The sequence below is a fragment of the Podarcis cretensis genome (genome assembly GCF_951804945.1).
Source record: "Podarcis cretensis genome assembly, chromosome: 4".
NCBI lineage: Eukaryota > Metazoa > Chordata > Lepidosauria > Squamata > Lacertidae > Podarcis > Podarcis cretensis.
The window spans coordinates 68,924,455-68,942,409 of NC_137173.1; the positions used below are offsets into that span (position 1 = coordinate 68,924,455).

Consider the following 17,955-nt stretch of genomic DNA (forward strand, 5'->3'; position numbering starts at 1 on the left):
CTCCCTTTGCTGGTGTTTCCACCCCTTTGCTAGCTATGCCTCCCTAGATACAGGAAGAACAGTGTAAATGTATATTCCACCCTGAACAAAGGCAGATTTGAAAAGAAACCAGAGATCATAAAGTGGCTTTAGTTAATATGCTCTTTGTGTAGCTAACAAAGAATCCATATGCTAATAACCAGATTTTCTTTATTTCCAGATAATTAACACTTGCTTAACAACAGCAACAACCTGAATGAGGATTTTTCTAAGATTAGGGGGATTTCAGGGCCATCCACTTTACATTTACGGTGCATTCTGCTTGGACTGTATTTGGCAGTTCTACCCAGTTTCATAGAGATACTTAACATGCAAGAAATGTGGAACATAAAGGTGAACAAAAGTATTAGATGATGGAACATTACAAAGGTCAAAGCAGTATTGCTAAGTATTATCTGTCTCGGACTACATGAAGCATGGGAATTTTAATATAAGATTTGCCATTGACTTTGTCTGTGAACTTGCAGGTGCAGAGGTCTCCCCCCTTTCTACTTATTCAGTGGAGAAGGAAAGAAAGAAATTTTGAGAATAATGTCCCTGCATGGAGATGAAACATTAAACAGCTGACCCTGAATCATATTCTGATGACAAATGACTTATGAGACATTAGTGGGATAGGAGGCCTGATCCTAACAGAAGGTACTAGAAAATATGAAGGGCATTGATGGATATTGGCCACCACAGAACAAAAATCCAATCTTTATGGGTCAAAAAAGACAGACAGAATAGCTAAGGCTGTTGGCAGCGCAACAGGAGATAGTCCATGTGTTACTTAGAGTTCATTCTCTTAAAGTTAAAATGATCTAGCCAAGAGGGGACAGGTGCAGGTAATGCTCAGCAGCCAAGCAGAGTGGCATGATCTATATTGAGATAGCATGTGTTCTGACTGGCTGTGTTGTTCTGATGGAGTTTTGCTGTGTACATTTGGTCAAATGACACCCTGCTATGTACAAGGCCTAAAATAAGAAAGGCAAAACCTCTCTCTATTCCTTTCTCTTCAAATTATTCTCTGTTTTTGTTCAGTTTTCTTAGGAAAGCCTTCTTGAGACTTTTTCTCTGGATTCAGATTGCATTACTTAAGTGGCTTTGCTCACAAAAGAAAGGGTCAAGCAAGGAACTATGTGTGTGAGAGGGGATATACAGACTTCAGGGATAATTTCACAATGCAAATTCAGTATGACACATTGCACAGGAGACAACATCTTTCTCTGGAGAGCTTGACATTTACAGGCAATCTTAATCAGAGAATGAAGTTAGAGAACAAACATAAAATTTATTTGCATGATATAAATACTAATTATTATAAAAATATGCAGAGGGCCTTTTCGGTAGTAATACTCCAGTTATGGAATAGCCTCCACAGAGAGGCTTTCCTGGTACCTTCTTTATTATATTTTTGGCACCAAGTACAGACCTTTTCTTATTCACCCAGGCATTTGAACGGTATTTTAAACCACTCTGGGGCTGTAGCTGCTTAGTGTAGTTTTGATCTGAGCTGTGAACTATTTATGCTGCCTCTGTTGCAAGGAAATTTTTATTGCCTTTTATTGTTGATTTTAATTACCATAAATTGCATTTTTTAAAAATATTGCCTGTTTGTAAGCCACTCCAGTGAATATTTATTGCTGGGTGGCCCTACAAATCAAATAACAAAATGGCAAATTCTTCACTGAAATGCACCCAAAACTCTCATAACACCCCTCAAGAGCACAAAACAAAACTAATCCTTTTAGACATTATATGAAAAGAGAAGGCAAGAAATTATGTATCTAGAGATTAAAGTAAAAGGTTGGAAGGGACCTCAGTCTGTTTGTTCCATGCTTTTCAGTCACCAACCTAGTTTTCTTGAACTCCATGTTCCTTTGCAATCTCTGCATGCACACACAAAAGTGGCCAACAATTGAAAAATATTTCTAAAAGCAATAGATGATATTGATTCATTGCACAAAGGAACTAATTTTGAAATGTTAGAATCTTGCCCACCATAATGCCAAACAACCAAATTTCCTATTGAACCAAAACGAACAATAAAGGCAATTGCTATGCAGTTAAGTTAGCATTTATCCCTCCTAAATAACTTGATGGTTCAAAGCTGTTTTAGTTGCTATGGGACAAACAGAGACTTAACATTGGCATGCAAAAAAAAGAGAACAAAGGGTCCTACTCTTGGTAAGTAGGGCAAGGCTTCTGGGCTCTGGTTACTTGACATGAAAAAATAACAACACTACAATCCTTGGCTCAACACCTACATCAGCATCAGCTTCTGGATCATTCAAAAGAACCTTATGAAGCCAGTTGTTTGGCAGCAGGGACCAGTAACTATTGTTGATGACTAGGACGGAATTCAGCTTCTTAACCACAGACCCAATATCAATCATTTTATGCTAGCAATCCATTTCATAATATTTTCTACTGTCTATCTCTCTTATTCCCAACAACTCACCATACACCATTATTTAAAGCAGGGGTCAGCAAACTTTCAGCAGGGCGACAGTCCACTGTTCCTCAGACCTTGGGGTGTGTGGATTATATTTTGGAAAAAATAATGAACAAATTCCTATGCCCCACAAATAACCCAGAGATGCATTTTAAATAAAAGGACACATTCTACTCATGTAAAAACACGCTGATTCCCGGACCGTCCATGGGCCGGATTTAGAAGGTGATTGGGCCGGATCCAGCCCCCGGGCCTAAGTTTGCCTACCCATGATTTAAAGCAATAGGCTTGTGAACGGCTATTTGCTATGAATGGATTCTTTATGTTTGGACTGAGTATATCCTTGATTGAATTATGATACAGATTAATAGTAACAATCATGAACTATGATTACCAGATGTAGGGGAGAAACAACAGAGATTGTGGTACATAAAGTTTTAGTATGCCATAAACACCACAGCACCATTGATTTACGTCTAAGTGCTAACATTTATTCCTAATATTGAGGGATGGAGCCAGGTTTGAGAGAACCCTTGGCAAAGTGGGACCCTTCCTACATCAATGAGCCCTGGCAGTCTTATCTTACAGCAACAGCAGGCAAATTACCGTATTTTTTGCTCTATAAGACTCACTTTTTCCCTCCTAAAAAGTAAGGGGAAATGTGTGTGCGTCTTATGGAGTGAATGCAGGCTGCGCAGCGATCCCAGAAGCCAGAACAGCAAGAGGGATTGCTGATTTCACTGCGCAGCGATCCCTCTTGCTGTTCTGGCTTCCTAGATTCAGAACATTTTTTGCCTGTTTTCCTCCTCCAAAAATTAGGTGCGTCTTGTAGTCTGGTGCGTCTTATAGAGCGAAAAATACGGTAGGTCTCATCCAAACTTCTGCTTGTCCAGGCCTAGAAAGCATGGGTCTGAGCAGTTTTGCCTTTGTCCCACTGCTTTCCTCCAGAAAACCCACTCCTTAGTGCTAAATCAGATGAAATGTCAATCCAGATAAAACTGACGTATGCTCCAATTAGCAGTAAAGATAATCTGTTTCCTAGATTATCAACATACATAGCATTAGAGAAAGCCAAGCAGAGTTGCCAGGTTAGGAAAGAAGATTCTCATTTCAAAAGAATGAGTGAGTTTTCCAAATGCTTTGGAAATCTTCTCCTATGCATTGCCAACACACACACACACACTCGTGTAAAGTTTTATGTTTCCTTCCATCTCCAGCATAGAGTGCAAGCCAATATAAGAGAAGGTAGGATCGGCTCTCAGTTGACTTAAAGGTCAACTGAATGAGGGCAGAAAGCTCTCAGAAAATCAACCATCTATTATGACCATGGAGAAAACTCCATTAAAACTAGAAAATGTGCTGGTTTCTTGATGTACTTTGAGGAGATAAACAACCAGATCTATAAACCACCTGAGGCATTCCCTAACTAAGGTCACATCCAGAAGTGGAGAATGTGTTAGTTCAACATATGAGAACAAGCACTATGTTATTTAACTCTTAATTCACATTACACCAACAAGCCCCCCCCCCCCTTTCTAATTCTTGGAATAGCCAGGCTAGCTTTCTGGTGAGGTGATCATCTGAATGATGGGCCATTAAGGGGAACAAAGGAAGTGGATTTGTGCAAGACAGCAAATGGGTGGGGTGCCCCTCTCTCCCAGCTCATGGGTAGTTAGAAAGACAAAGTTGAGAGCTGAGAATTGGAGTGATGTGAGCTGGATGCAAAGGAGCAAGCTGGGGAGATAGAAACAGAGCATTTTTTTAATTTCTATTTGAATCCAAGGCTGTGGCTGTGGGCAAAGCAAAGCCCTATTGGGGTGCTAAAGCTATGAACCCCTCCATCATAGACCCAGGCAGTAAAGGTAAAGGTAAAGGTACCCCTGCCCGTACGGGCCAGTCTTGACAGACTCTGGGGTTGTGCGCCCATCTCACTTAAGAGGCCAGGGGCCAGCGCTGTCCGGAGACACTTCCGGGTCACGTGGCCAGCGTGACATCGCTGCTCTGGCGAGCCAGAGCCACACACGGAAACGCCGTTTACCTTCCCGCTGGTAAGCGGTCTCTATTTATCTACTTGCACCCGGAGGTGCTTTCGAACTGCTAGGTTGGCAGGCGCTGGGACCGAGCAGCGGGAGCGCACCCCGCCGCAGGGATTCGAACCGCCGACCTTTCGATCGGCAAGTCCTAGGCGCTGAGGCTTTAACCCACAGCGCCACCTGTGTCCCAGACCCAGGCAGTAGAAATGCATAAATAAACCATACAGACATCACAGATTCTATGGAACCTCATTCCATGGGTAAGTGCCTGGAACTCCTGGAATCTTGCACTGCTCTGAGATTGGGGTGATGCTCAACAATATTATTCCAGTAATACAGATGTCTAGGTAGACTAAAATAAAACATTTTATCTGTGGCTACACACCACCCTAAACAATGAAGGAATTGCATTTAGCACAATATTTTATCAGAACTTTGGAAAGCTGTAGCTTTCTGAGAGACAAACTCTATGGGAACTTCTACCCCTCCCCCCCCCCAATGTAAATGTCTCTGAAAATAAATCGGAACCACAGCAGTTAGAGGAAATGGGTAAAACTTCCCCTGTCTACGGTCCTAATTTGGATCAGGCCCACTCTGCCTCCAACTGACTTTGTAAGAGCCATTTATGCAATTGCTAATTGTGCAGATGGCATCCCTTCTAGTTTCGATCTGAGAATATCCTGATGTTAAGATTGGCTGGCTTGTGGCAGGTTTTACGAGTTTTGTTTGATGCATTAAAAAACCCTTCAAAGGCCATTTGACCATACATGATAGCGAGGTAAGTGCACACACCACAGGCAACATTGCTTCTTTCAGATCACCTTCAAGCCTCTGAAACAGCTACCGTCTGTCTCCTTTCTAAGTTCTGCATATTCTTCCACGGTTAAATCCAGCAATTTCTGTGAGTGTCTGACAAATGCAGGGGACACATGCTGTTTGCCTTGAGCCAAATGGTGCACAGCTCTCCTCTTTCCTCTCTTTTGCACTAATTAACCTATTTCCTTTTTTCTGTATTAATTAAAAACTGGCTCTTTTGGCAAAATATGTATTAACTTTAGATTACTGAATTTTTCCTCTTTTTAATAAAACCTCTCTTTTTTTGGCTATTTCCCACATTTGAGAATAATTTTCAAAATCAAGGCTAGTTAAAGAAATAATAGCTTCCCCCTCCTCCCAGGCCTTTAGAATTCTCTGCAGCTTGCTGAGGCTGAACTTTCCTGTATACGGTACTTAGTAAAGTTAAAGTACCCCGGATGGTTAAGTCCAGTCAAAGGTGACTATGGGGTGTGGCGCTCATCCTGCTTCAGGCCAAGGGAGCCAGCGTTTGTCCACAGACAGCTTTCCAGGTCATGTGGCCAGCATGATTAAACCGCTTCTAGCGCAATGGGACACCATGATGGAAGGCAGAGCGCACGGAAACACCATTTACCTTCCCTCTGCAGCGATATCTATTTATCTACTTATCTATTTATCTACTTGCACTTTTGTGTGCTTTTGAACTGCTATGTTGGCAGAAGCTGGAACACAGCAATGGGTGCTCACCCCATCCTGCAGATTTGAACTGCCAACCTTCTGACCGGCAAGCCCAAGAGGCTCAGTAGTTTAGACCACAGTGCCACCCACTGCCCCTTTTATACTAAGTACTGACATACGTACTATTACAATCAAATGCATTAACAAGAATCAACAGCTATTCTAGGTTGCATCAACAGAAGTATAGTGTTCCAATTAAGGGAAGTAATAGTCCTGCTGTACAGTGGTACCTCGGGTTACATACGCTTCAGGTTACATGTGCTTCAGGTTACACACTCCGCTAACCCAGAAATAGTGTTTCAGGTTAAGAACTTTGCTTCAGGATAAGAACAGAAATCGGCTCTGGCGGTGCGGCAGCAGCAGGAGGCCCCATTAGCTAAAGTGGTGCTTCAGGTTAAGAACAGTTTCAGGTTAAGAACGGACCCCCAGAACGAATTAAGTACTTAACCCGAGGTACCACTGTATTCTGCCTTGGTCAGACCACACTTGGAGTACTGTGTCCAGTTCTTGGCACCACAACGTAAGAAGGATATTGACAAGCTGGAATGTGTGCAGTGGAAGGTGACCAAGATGCCAAAGGGTCTGGAAGAAGAAGAGTTGAGCGAACTGGGTATGTTTAGCTTCTAAAGAGGAGACTGAGAAGAGATACCATAGCCATCTTCAAAAATCTAAAGGGATGTTACATGGAGGATGGCGCTAGCTTGTTTTCTCCAGCTCCAGAGGCTAGGACCTGAAACAATGGATTCAAGTTATAAGAAAGATGATTCTGCCTAAACATCAGGAAGAACTTTCTTACAGTAAGAGCTGTTCACCAAAGAACAGACTCCCATAAAGGTAGTGGGCTCTCTTTCCTTGGAGGCTTTTAAGCAGAAGTTGGATAGCCATCTGTCATGCATGATCTACTTGAGATTCCTGCATTGCCAGGAGGTGGACGACATGACCCTTATTCAATGATTCTATGAAATCTTTAAGTCACTATTTTCAAAAGTTTCACTAATACTCTAAAAAAGTATGGAATTTATGTCAACTGATTGCCCAGATCAGATTTGTTCCTTTGCTTATTATAAACTTACAAGCCAAATCAAAGAACTACACAAATACCACGGTATCTACTATCTTTAGGTACCTAAGAGCTTTCACACAATTCTATGCAGTCAAAGGAAATAATAGTCTTTCAGCATCCTGTGAAACCTCATGTGTTCAGCAACAAGCACCATTAGTGTCAAATAAATCCATGTTTATGATTCAAATGCAGACTCCAGGTTCTTTAATTGTTTGGGAAAACAACACAGAGAACCATAGGGATATATGCTAAACAATGTGACAATTTGTTTTAGAGGAGTGTTACTCACTTTTCTCATGTATGAAATAAAACTGACAGCACAGAGATTCAAATGAGAAATCAAAATGTTCTCAACTGTGCCACATTAGCAATTAGAATATGTTGCGGCAAACTGGGAAAAATTGAAAACTTTCTTAAAACAGTAAATTAGTCTCAGAGAGACCATTTCAGTTTCTCCCAGCAAAAAGTACTCATCCAATGATTGGTCTATAAAACATTAAGAACACTACCTTTCCTAGGGAACTAACAGGCTTGAACCAGGAACTCTGTCAGTGAGAGTCAAGTGTTTTACTCCCTGTGCCAATGGGCAGCTCTCAGGTAAGAGGAACTTTTGGGCTCATTTTGCTGCTATAAAGTACTATCCAGATAATGGCCAGAAAGATGTACTGCAGCCTATCAGCCCAGGCCACGTGGACCCAGGAGCCAATAGGGGACCAGCTAGTCTTATATAATTGCTGCCTCCTCAGGAAAAAATCAGACAGAGTAGCTGCTTCCCTTCCACTGCAATGCTGCCTTTGGAATATCAGCCACCTGTCTGCCTGTACTATACAGGGTAGACAGAGGTTAGATTGGAATCTACGAGTAGATTACTGGATTATTTTTGTAGATCTGACAGGCTGACTCCTGTAGTAACTCAGATATAGGCCTGTACTTAAATATACAGCTCATCCAACTAGCACCTGGCATCATTCTTGAGCCATTATTTTGGACCTAGCTCCACCCCTCAAACTGCTAATATGCCCATAATAGCCATAAAATCTGAAGCTTAAGCCAGATAAGGCAGATTTAGCTTTAAGTCCCCTAGGTGGAGCTGTGGGTTAAAGCCTCAGCGCCTAGGGCTTGCCGATCGAAAGGTCGGCGGTTCGAATCCCTGCGGCGGGGTGCGCTCCCGCTGCTCAGTCCCAGCGCCTGCCAACCTAGCAGTTCGAAAGCACCCTCGGGTGCAAGTAGATAAATAGGGACCGCTTACCAGCGGGAAGGTAAACGGCGTTTCCGTGTGTGGCTCTGGCTCTGGCTCTGGCCAGAGCAGCGATGTCACGCTGGCCACGTGACCCGGAAGTGTCTCCGGACAGCGCTGGCCCCTGGCCTCTTAAGTGAGATGGGCGCACAACCCTAGAGTCTGTCAAGACTGGCCTGTAGGGGCAGGGGTACCTTTACCTTTACCTTTAACTTCATTCCATCACCTCCAACAGGTCTGTCAGTCAAGTCCCCTTGGCCATTAGGTGGATGCTACACCTAACGGTCAGGGGTATCTTTACCCTTTTACACCTAATGAGTGCAGGATACTGAGCAGTAGCCTCAGCTGTCCCTGGAATACAGCAGCAGGAGCACATAGTCAAGCACTGTTTGCTCAGGATATTTGTGCAAGGAAAAACATTCACAAAGGACAGAAAGGATAAGTGGTCACAATTTCTTTGCGTATATTACGTTATAGGATTTGGCAGCTGGTTTCAATGCTGGCTGCAGGTCTCAACCAAGCCTGTGGTTTCCTATCTACAAGAGGGGAGTTTGTCGTAGAAGGAACTGCTGAACTGGTCAGAGCAGCTTGTTTGCCAGACTAATATGCCATAGGTGGACCTGTAAGCACACTCTATTTACATGAATGAAGAGCAGGCCATGTTGCCAGAGAGATAAATGGGTGGGCCTTCCCCTTTCTCACCTGGTCAAGTGTTAAATCAACCTAGAGGCAGAAGAACAATAGCCAGGGCTAGTCCCTAGATGAGGTTGTCTGGGGCTGGAAGGTGGAAACAGAGAGGCTTGATTTTATCTCTGTGCTAAAATGATAGCTATGGCTTTGCAAACCCACCTGGAAGCCTTCTGGGGAGGCAGGATCTGTTGGAGTGTTATTGCAGTGAGCCCTTCCATCTAATGCTCAAGGGCTGCCACCTGTCCTGTACAATACAGGATTGTCCCATATTTCAATGTAAAATGCTGCATCCTGTATTGATACAGTTTTGTCCTATAGTTTGGGTCTTCTCTCTCTCTCTCTCCCTCTCTCTCTCCCCCCCCCCCCAAGTTAGGGATCCTCTCCAAATGCACGTGTTTGCAAGGGTGCAGGAAAGGTCGTGTATTTAAGCTCTGGGTAGCCAAGCACAGACAGATTTACCAATTCATGTGTATGTGTGCGCACAACAAATTCCAGAGGGGCCATCCTGTTAGGCTGCAATAGACTCTAACAGATTGCTTTGAAGTCACTTTAGTACCAGATTGAAAACAAAAACAAAAACCCAACTGCCTTGTCCTTTATCTTGCCAGAACGAAGGTGGCAATCCTAGTTCAAGCTGTATATCTGTGTAAATGAAGCCATATATCCTACAGACACCACAGTTGCCACTGACCTTCATTCCAAAGAAACCAAACCTGGGTAAGTGCTCAAACCCCTGAAGCCTCTCATTGCTTGGAGATGAGGGTGTGTGCAACAATACAAACTGAAAATCATACCTCACTCTTGGCGATTAAAGGCATAAAATTCCCTTCAGTCATTATTTGTATTGTACACTTTGCAGCATGCTCGACATGGAATAAATGGAGCATTTTTCTGGGGGGAATGCAGAAGTCTGCTATGGTATGTGTTGATACATACATACATACATACATACATACATACATACATATTTAAAATCACTCTAATTCCAAACTATACTGTGATTAACTTTAAGACACCAGAACAGGCACCACCAGCATAATAAAATCAGTAGCAGCTGCTGCTACGTAGCAACACAGCAGGTTCTTTAAATAGACCTCAGCTGCTTGGCATGCACGTTAACCACTCTCCTTCTGCAGTTTAATAATATAGTAAGAATTGAGCTTGGCTTTTAGAAGCAACTTATTCCCTGTTTCTTTGCTTGTAAAAGAAGCACCTCTGCCCCTCTTGTAAAGCACAAGTCTGGTTTACAGATACTGATATAAGCAAGCCGTTTTCTTATTTTTTGTCCATGGGGGGGTCATTCACCTGCAGGAAAAGAAACCCAGCAGAGCAAAACGCAAGAAGAAGGGCAGTTCAGTGTGCCAAGGAATAATGAGAGCTTACCGATGCAAACTATACTATAACACTATCTGAGCAACTGGGCTTCAAAAGGCGACGAACACTCTAATTAAGCATGGTCAGCATAGCAGGAGCCCAGTAAAATGAGAAATGTGGATGAACCACAGTTCATTATTTTTTAATGAATCTACTTGGTAGTCTCTAGACCTTTAACTTCACGTTCTTCCAGAGAGAGTTTTCCTACAAGAAGGCTGATCAACATGAACCGTGGTAGACTCTCAGTCAAAATTCCTACCGCAAGGCAGGAGTCAAAATGCACACATTCAAAAATATCACTTCAGATACACATTTGGACTACAGCTAGAGGATCACATTTGTAAATCTTTTGGGTCCAAAAACTACTTGCCTGTAGACACCTAAGGACAAGAGTTCCTGACCAGATGCTTCAGTGACATGCCGCTTTTCTATGATTTTTTTTTAACCTGTTAAGCAGTAAATAATGTACGGTAATCATGTAATAGCCAGCAAATAGCCAATTATATGTAGAGTGGATATATATAAGACGAAGCATTAGAGGAGAGCTATTATGTTATTGGCTCGGTATGCCAAACATTTAGAAAACTGCAAACACTTTGCATCTCCCCGGTTTTGCTTACTGCTACACTGCCAGAAGCTAAGCTATGGTTTCACTTAGTGATACATACAAACCTGGGCCCTGTGGTGTGTCTACCCCAAACCCTGGTTAAAACTCATGGTTTGTTTAGGGAAAGACAAACCATGAGCCCAGGTTCGCATGTAACATTAAGCCAAACCATGGCTTAGCTTCCAGTAGCAAAGCAGCAGCAGGGGAGGAGTGCAGCAGCCCTGGTTTTCTAAATGTGCACCAACATGTTTGCTCATTCATATTAAGCCATAGTTTGGTTTAGTATTACTTGCCAACCAGGCCATAGTTTCATTTTGTTAACTTTCATTATTTTGTGCAGAAAAATCATACCCCTTGGATTCATGTATCTTTCAAGTTTATTTTTTAGAGAGAACTGTGAGTGCGGGAATGGGGGAAGGAAGGGAAGCCCAATTTCTGAATACATAAAAGTACCCAAATCATTTATAATCTTGGGCTATGTTGCCTCACAGAAGGGATGCCTCATCACATTGTCACCATGGATTACTTTTTGCCATGATGTGGTGATTGTACTGTACTTTTCCTAATCATTCCAGATGTCCCCATTGAGACGATAGTAAGCTCTTTATGTGGAATGAAGTATTATGTAACTGTAATACAGCTCACTGAAACTCATTAAAGGGAAGACAACTGCTGTCAAAAGTCCCAGCGGCAGGCAGACACAGGAAAGAAAGGGTAGCATTCTACAGTAAGGACATCACCATCGCAGTATTCCTCCAAGAATTCAGTACCACTTACAGGATCCCTTTACAATTGCCTGACTAAATTGGTATCAAAGGGGTTACACAAAGAATTAGCCCTGCAAAATGCATGGCTCATCTAGGATTCTAGAATGACAGAAGTTTGCTTAAAAGACCTACAATCAACTGCCTGAATTCGCCTGCAGGAAACTGCATATAGTTCAGGATTGCATACACCATTGCTTTGAAGCAAAAAAAGAATCTGATGCCTAGGATGGAGTACAGACTCCTGAGACTCTCTCCTTTCATTTAAAAACCGAATGTCTCCAGTTCTTATGGAGGCTGAGAAAATCATGGAAGTCACAACAGGACAAAGTAGAAATTTTGAGGGGGGTTCTGTTTACAGCAAAACTCCTTGTTCTTCCTTCATAATCTCATATTCCTTGAAGCTGGCTTCAGTAAGTTCCCAGTTTCCATGGCTCTCTTTCTTATAATCCTTCTGTCTTTGTCAAGATGATTCTAATACACAAGTACATATAACTAGCTATTAATTTCATACTTGTCACCTGCCAAGCTGTTTCACTAGTAATTTGTTCAAGTCGACAGCTTTTGTGTCTGCCATAGTCAGACTGTTAACCTGTATAAAATCCCTGCTTGTCACAGGTGGTCTTGGGGAGTAAAAAAAAAGAAAACACCTTTTAAAAGCCATAGATAGCCTTTAAACATATTTTCTTTTCACAGACTACAGTTTTTCATCATTTCCTAACATCACCAACACTTGGGCAACCTAATTCCAATATATGTAGAATAGGAACAATGAATGTACCACATACAGCCATATACAATATTTGAAAGCTTCTTCCCCACACAGAGTTACAGTTCCCAGAGTGGTTTAATAATCCATCCATCTGGGAAATACAGCTCTATGAAGGGAATATGGGTCTCTGAACAACTTTTAGCACCCATAAGAAACTACAGTTCTCGGGATTATTTGAGGGAACACATGGCTTTTGAAAGCAGTATAAAAGCTGAATTTGTACCTCAGGTTTGAGGGTAGGGTTGGCTTTCTGTCTTGTGGCTTATAGCTAAACCAATAAAATTATTACCTACCTATTAATACTACTAATACTGAATGCAAAAGTGAAATGGTGTTTATCAAACCACAGCTTGCTAGAGTAGTTTATTACTCAAAATAAAACAAAAACAAACAACTACCTGACGAGGTCGATGACTCTCTCCCTTGGAGCAGTGTTGACAGGCTCATCATTAATCATTATGATCTGATCTCCCGGTATAAGTTTTCCTTCAGAGGGACCCCCTATAAACATATGACATTCAAGCACAGATTATACATCATTTCAAATGTGCCAATAAAACGTCTCTGTTAGGCAGATAGTAGATATTCATTATATATTACTATGATGGAGATGTGAAGTACCTTCTACATCCAGATCATTCTTGTTGAAGGCTAGTTTTAATCATTCAAAAATATTAATTCACTTTGCTTTTAAATTGCCCTACATGAAAAACAGATCCCCGGGTGGTTTACAAAATATTATATAAAACAGAACCCAATCTCAACAACAGACAGAATACAGTTCTGTTGATTCTATCATAAAACTGTAACACCACCAACAAGCAAGTGAGAAAATGGTTTTTTAAAAAACATCATTTCAATAGATTCAGCAGCAGTACATCATAACAATAAGATAATAATCAAAATGATAAATTTCCACCAAAAGCTTGGGTGAACAGACATGTATTTAACTAGATGCTGCAAATCTAGAAGTACAAGGACCAGCCACAGCACTGCAGGGAGGGAATTCCACATTTGGGGATCCACTAAGGAGACGGTCCTATTCCACTTCACCACACAGTGAGCTACACTCACTAGTGGGATACCCAAAAGGACCATCTCTACAGATCTCTGGGCTGGCTCAGCTGATATAGGAGGTGGCACTCCTTCAAGCATTTTGCGCTGGAGATATCAAATATCAGTGGGAAAGCAATGATATCTGCCCGTCCACATGAGATGTACAGATATACAATCAAAACTTGCTGACAGATCAAAGAATTGTACCAATAGTAGTTTTAGTATCAATTTCAGCTTCTTATTTCAGACTTCTGAAATTCCCTCCTGGCACATGAAGCAGGGATAATGCAGGGATGGGCAGAAGCTAGACCAGGGTCTACTGGTAGATCACTGGGTGATTTGCCGTAGATTATCAAACATTTCTGACTTCTAAGTAACAGCAACATTAGTATTTTTTTTACTTTTCAAATTAGCCTGCTAAAATGAAGAAACAAGGCAAAAATGGGAATGGATTATGAGCTTTGTTCAGGTCCTGAAAGCAGGAATTCCTGAGCTCTTTCTTAATACCAAGTGTATGTCCATATTGCATTTGTACTTGATTCTAGCAGGTTGACCTAGGGGTTCTAAGGGTGGGAGGAAGAACCGAAATAGATCCTGGTTAAGGTAAAGGTAAAGGTACCCCTGCCCGTACGGGCCAGTCTTGCCAGACTCTGGGGTTGTGCGCCCATCTCACTCAAGAGGCCAGGGGCCAGCGCTGTCCGGAGACACTTCCGGGTCACGTGGCCAGCGTGACATCGCTGCTCTGGCCAGAGCCAGAGCCAGAGCCAGAGCCAGAGCCGCACACGGAAACGCCGTTTACCTTCCCGCTGGTAAGCGGTCCCTATTTATCTACTTGCACCCGGAGGTGCTTTCAAACTGCTAGGTTGGCAGGCGCTGGGACCGAGCAGCGGGAGCGCACCCCGCCGCAGGGATTCGAACTGCTGACCTTTCGATCGGCAAGCCCTAGGCGCTGAGGCTTTAACCCACAGCGCCACCTGCGTCCTAGATCCTGGTTAGGCTCTGCCTAACCACAGATAACCATCTACCCTTGCACACTTCCCAGAAGTGTGGTCCTTGTGCATTAAGAAGCATCCAAGATATCCCAAATCCTGGGATACTGAGTAGGTAAAGCAGGCCAGGTCTGTGAGATGCTGCTCTCCATTATTAAGTGACAGCCACAGTGGAGGAATGGTTGATAGTAATGTGCCACCTGCTAATTAATTTAAGATGAGGGAAAGAGCCAAGCTTTAATGTTGATTATGGCTGTACATTAGAAGGATTCACAGCAGAAAGCAGAAATGTTGAAATCATAATGCAGTCAGTTACACACAATAATCAGATCCATTCTTCTGCTAGGTCATAAGTTTTAGAATAACTCAAACATAGAAGGAACCATACCTGGTGTGACAGAGCGCACCACCACAGGCTTTTCACTGCCAGCCACAAAACCAAATCCCAGCACTGGATCTCGCCTCATTTCCACTTTCCGAGGGGCTGGAGGTGTGATTTGGCAGCTGTCTAATCGTGGGTCATCAAAAGGGGCAGACTGTGTTATGTGACTAAGGGGAAAAGAAACATAAAATATATATGTTTGTTATCTGTTAAAGGTTACTTACCTAGGTGACAGAGTGACATGGTGATAAAAACTGAGGAAAAAGTCATATTACTTTAAAATTCATCATCTTATGTTGGAGAAATGAGGAATAAAACTTCAAATCTACATAAAACATCCTAAGTACATATCAGCAGAACACTCATAATTGGGTTCACCTTGTGCCTTCTTGGTGTTTACACAATACATGCAAGTCCAGTCAAAGTGTTCCAGAGAGTAATAACAGTAGTAAAGTTACACTTCAGTACATCAGCATGGACACTTTCTTACCTAGTAAATAACACACAGGGGGACTAGCAGATATGGCACTGGTAAATTTAATTCAAATTTTGTCTCCTAAACCAAGGTTTGGAGGCTGCGGTGGAGTGGATGGCAGTGGGATGGATGAAGGTGAATAGTGAAGGGGAAAACTGAATTCAGACAAGTTGGAGAAGAAGGATGCTGAGATCCTGAGTAGGGTTAATTTAGCTGTGATACAGTGAACTTAGAAAGCTGCCTTATACTGATTCAGACTATAGGTGATGGTAACTCCATCTGATCAGAAGGTTCTTGGAAGTGATTTGGCAATGATTCTAGAAAATAGGCTATTATAAAATGTAGGTTTTATAAAGAGCATTCATAATAGACACCAGCTATGTGTGAGAAGATGTTCAGGAGCAGTCACATTAATGGCATTCCACCCATCAGCCAGGAAACTCCCCAGAGCTATCTGGAAGCCATCTGGATCAGTCAACTTCCAGGTGTGGAATATTCCTATATGTCAACAGAATGTTACCTGCCCATGACAAGGAGACAGTTGTAAAATCTCCCACTTTCAGGTCACCCTCTCTTCTTGCCTGGCTAACAAAACCAAATCCAAAGTGTGTCAGCATGAATACTGACATTCCCCAGGACTAAACGTGGGGTTGATCAGCACCATGCCCAAGCCAAGGCAGCAATCTGTCCAGCTCACCCAACACAAATTACAAACATTCAGCCAGACAGGAAACCTGGAAAGAGCGATAGAAAGACTTCTCATAGACTACCACAACCCCCTCCAAAACCTTATATCCTACCCTGATTTAAATTTTCTATTGTTAAATTTGTATAGTATTTAGATCTCTTTTCAAAGTCAACTTAGACCTTCCTGTTAAAAGTATTAAAACCAGGAGGAATAAAATAGGAACACTGGAATAATGTGTTTGTTATGTTTTTATCTCTCTACCTACAAACTGACATCACACAACAAACCATTAGTATTTGGCAGTCAGATAAGTACTGTGAAGTTAACATCTTCTGATCATTTAAGGAAAATGCCTACAGGGTGTAAAGCAAAGCAAAGCGAATTATCATGAGGACTCTTGTATGAATACTTTGTCTGCTCAATCAGCCTAAAAAATATTCATTTCTAAAAGTCAACTTCCCCTTTCCACAATTCTGCATTTATAATCTTCCTTTTCTGCCCTTTCTCTAGGAAGCTCAAGGTGGTGTAGATATGGAGTCGTCAGACAGTCTTATATCAAGGCAACAAATAGGCCCAGACTAGATTACATTCAAAATGGCTGCTTCGTTGTCAGGTGCCTCTCATGCCCTGGTTCCTGCATTTTCATCCTTACAGTGTTTTACTCAATATATATACTCAATATATAGGCTATATGACAACCACATCAGGTGAATGGGAAACTTTGCATCAAAGCAAGGGGAGGGGAATTCTGATTTTTTTCCCCTTTTCTGACAAAGTGTCAATTCTATTTGTTCATAAGCTTCTTCAGCGATTAAATCCTCTGAAGTTAGGTCATTTTATAGCGCTCTATAAGTAGAAGCCATCTGGATGAGCATATGGTAGAAATGTAATTAGAAAGGGGTGGGGAAAAGGATCTGTTTTTTGTTTTTTATATAAAGTCCATTTTCTTTTTTAAAGTAAAGTCACATACAGCTTTTACATAAAATTGATCTTGGTCAAATCAATCATATACAAACATGCCAAAGGCTGCCTTGCCTTCCTCATACAAAATGTAGAACATCTAGACCTAAACACAAGAAAGCAGAAATACATCTACAAACCTGAACAGAGAAATGGTGCATAATGACTTATAACTGGGGACTTTGGTATTTGTTTTTTTCTATATTGCAGTTTCCCAGATACTTCTGAACCCCACATAAATGTAACTCATCTCTCTCTGGTGTATACTAGTGAAGTTGTTGTAGGGTGCCCAAGGCTGACGGAAGAACTCTTCAGTGAGTGAAGAGGTCCTTACGAAAGTAGGAATCTCCTCCTGTGAGTGGGAACGCCTTCCGTTACATCTCACACAATTTTTTTTTTTGTATGGAAGCCACCCTGGCAAATTTAATTTGAAGGTTGGGATAAAAAATCCAATTAAACTTGAAGTTTCTATTCACAGAATGAAAATGTTGGACGCAGCCAATTGTGTCGCCGAGTCAGCACACTTAGTAATCACTCTGAAAGGGCATCAAGGGAATCACTCTTAAGTTGTACAGGTGTACATGGGCATGTCCAGATCATATGTAGTACATACCTTCATGTGGAGTATTACTAAATTTGAAATTGTGTGAACACAAGCCTTTGAGGATTTTTCTCTATTCACATTACTGCTGATATGTGCTTATGCCATCTTCCTACGTTATATAGTCAACAAACTTATGCTTTAGAAAAGAAATTGGCCTGAGAAGAAAGAGACTGAGAGCTATTTTTTCACCTCATAAAAACGCATCAGTGAACAAGGTTGCAGAGTCTTAATGAAATGCAGTTTACAAGATAA

General features: G+C 41.9%; 1 protein-coding gene across 4 annotated transcripts in view; it reads right to left on the reverse strand.

Annotated features, from left to right (window-relative positions):
* Positions 1-17,955, reverse strand: part of FRMPD4 (FERM and PDZ domain containing 4) — a 205,406-nt gene that overhangs the window by 39,426 nt on the left and 148,025 nt on the right. For all 4 annotated transcript variants that reach the window (XM_079972396.1, XM_079972397.1, XM_079972398.1 and 1 more), the window contains exons 3-4: positions 14,983-15,143; positions 12,948-13,050 (exon numbers count right to left, since the gene is read on the reverse strand). In XM_079972396.1, coding sequence (XP_079828522.1) covers positions 12,948-13,050; positions 14,983-15,143 — 264 coding nt within the window. The remainder of the gene's footprint in view (positions 1-12,947; positions 13,051-14,982; positions 15,144-17,955) is intronic.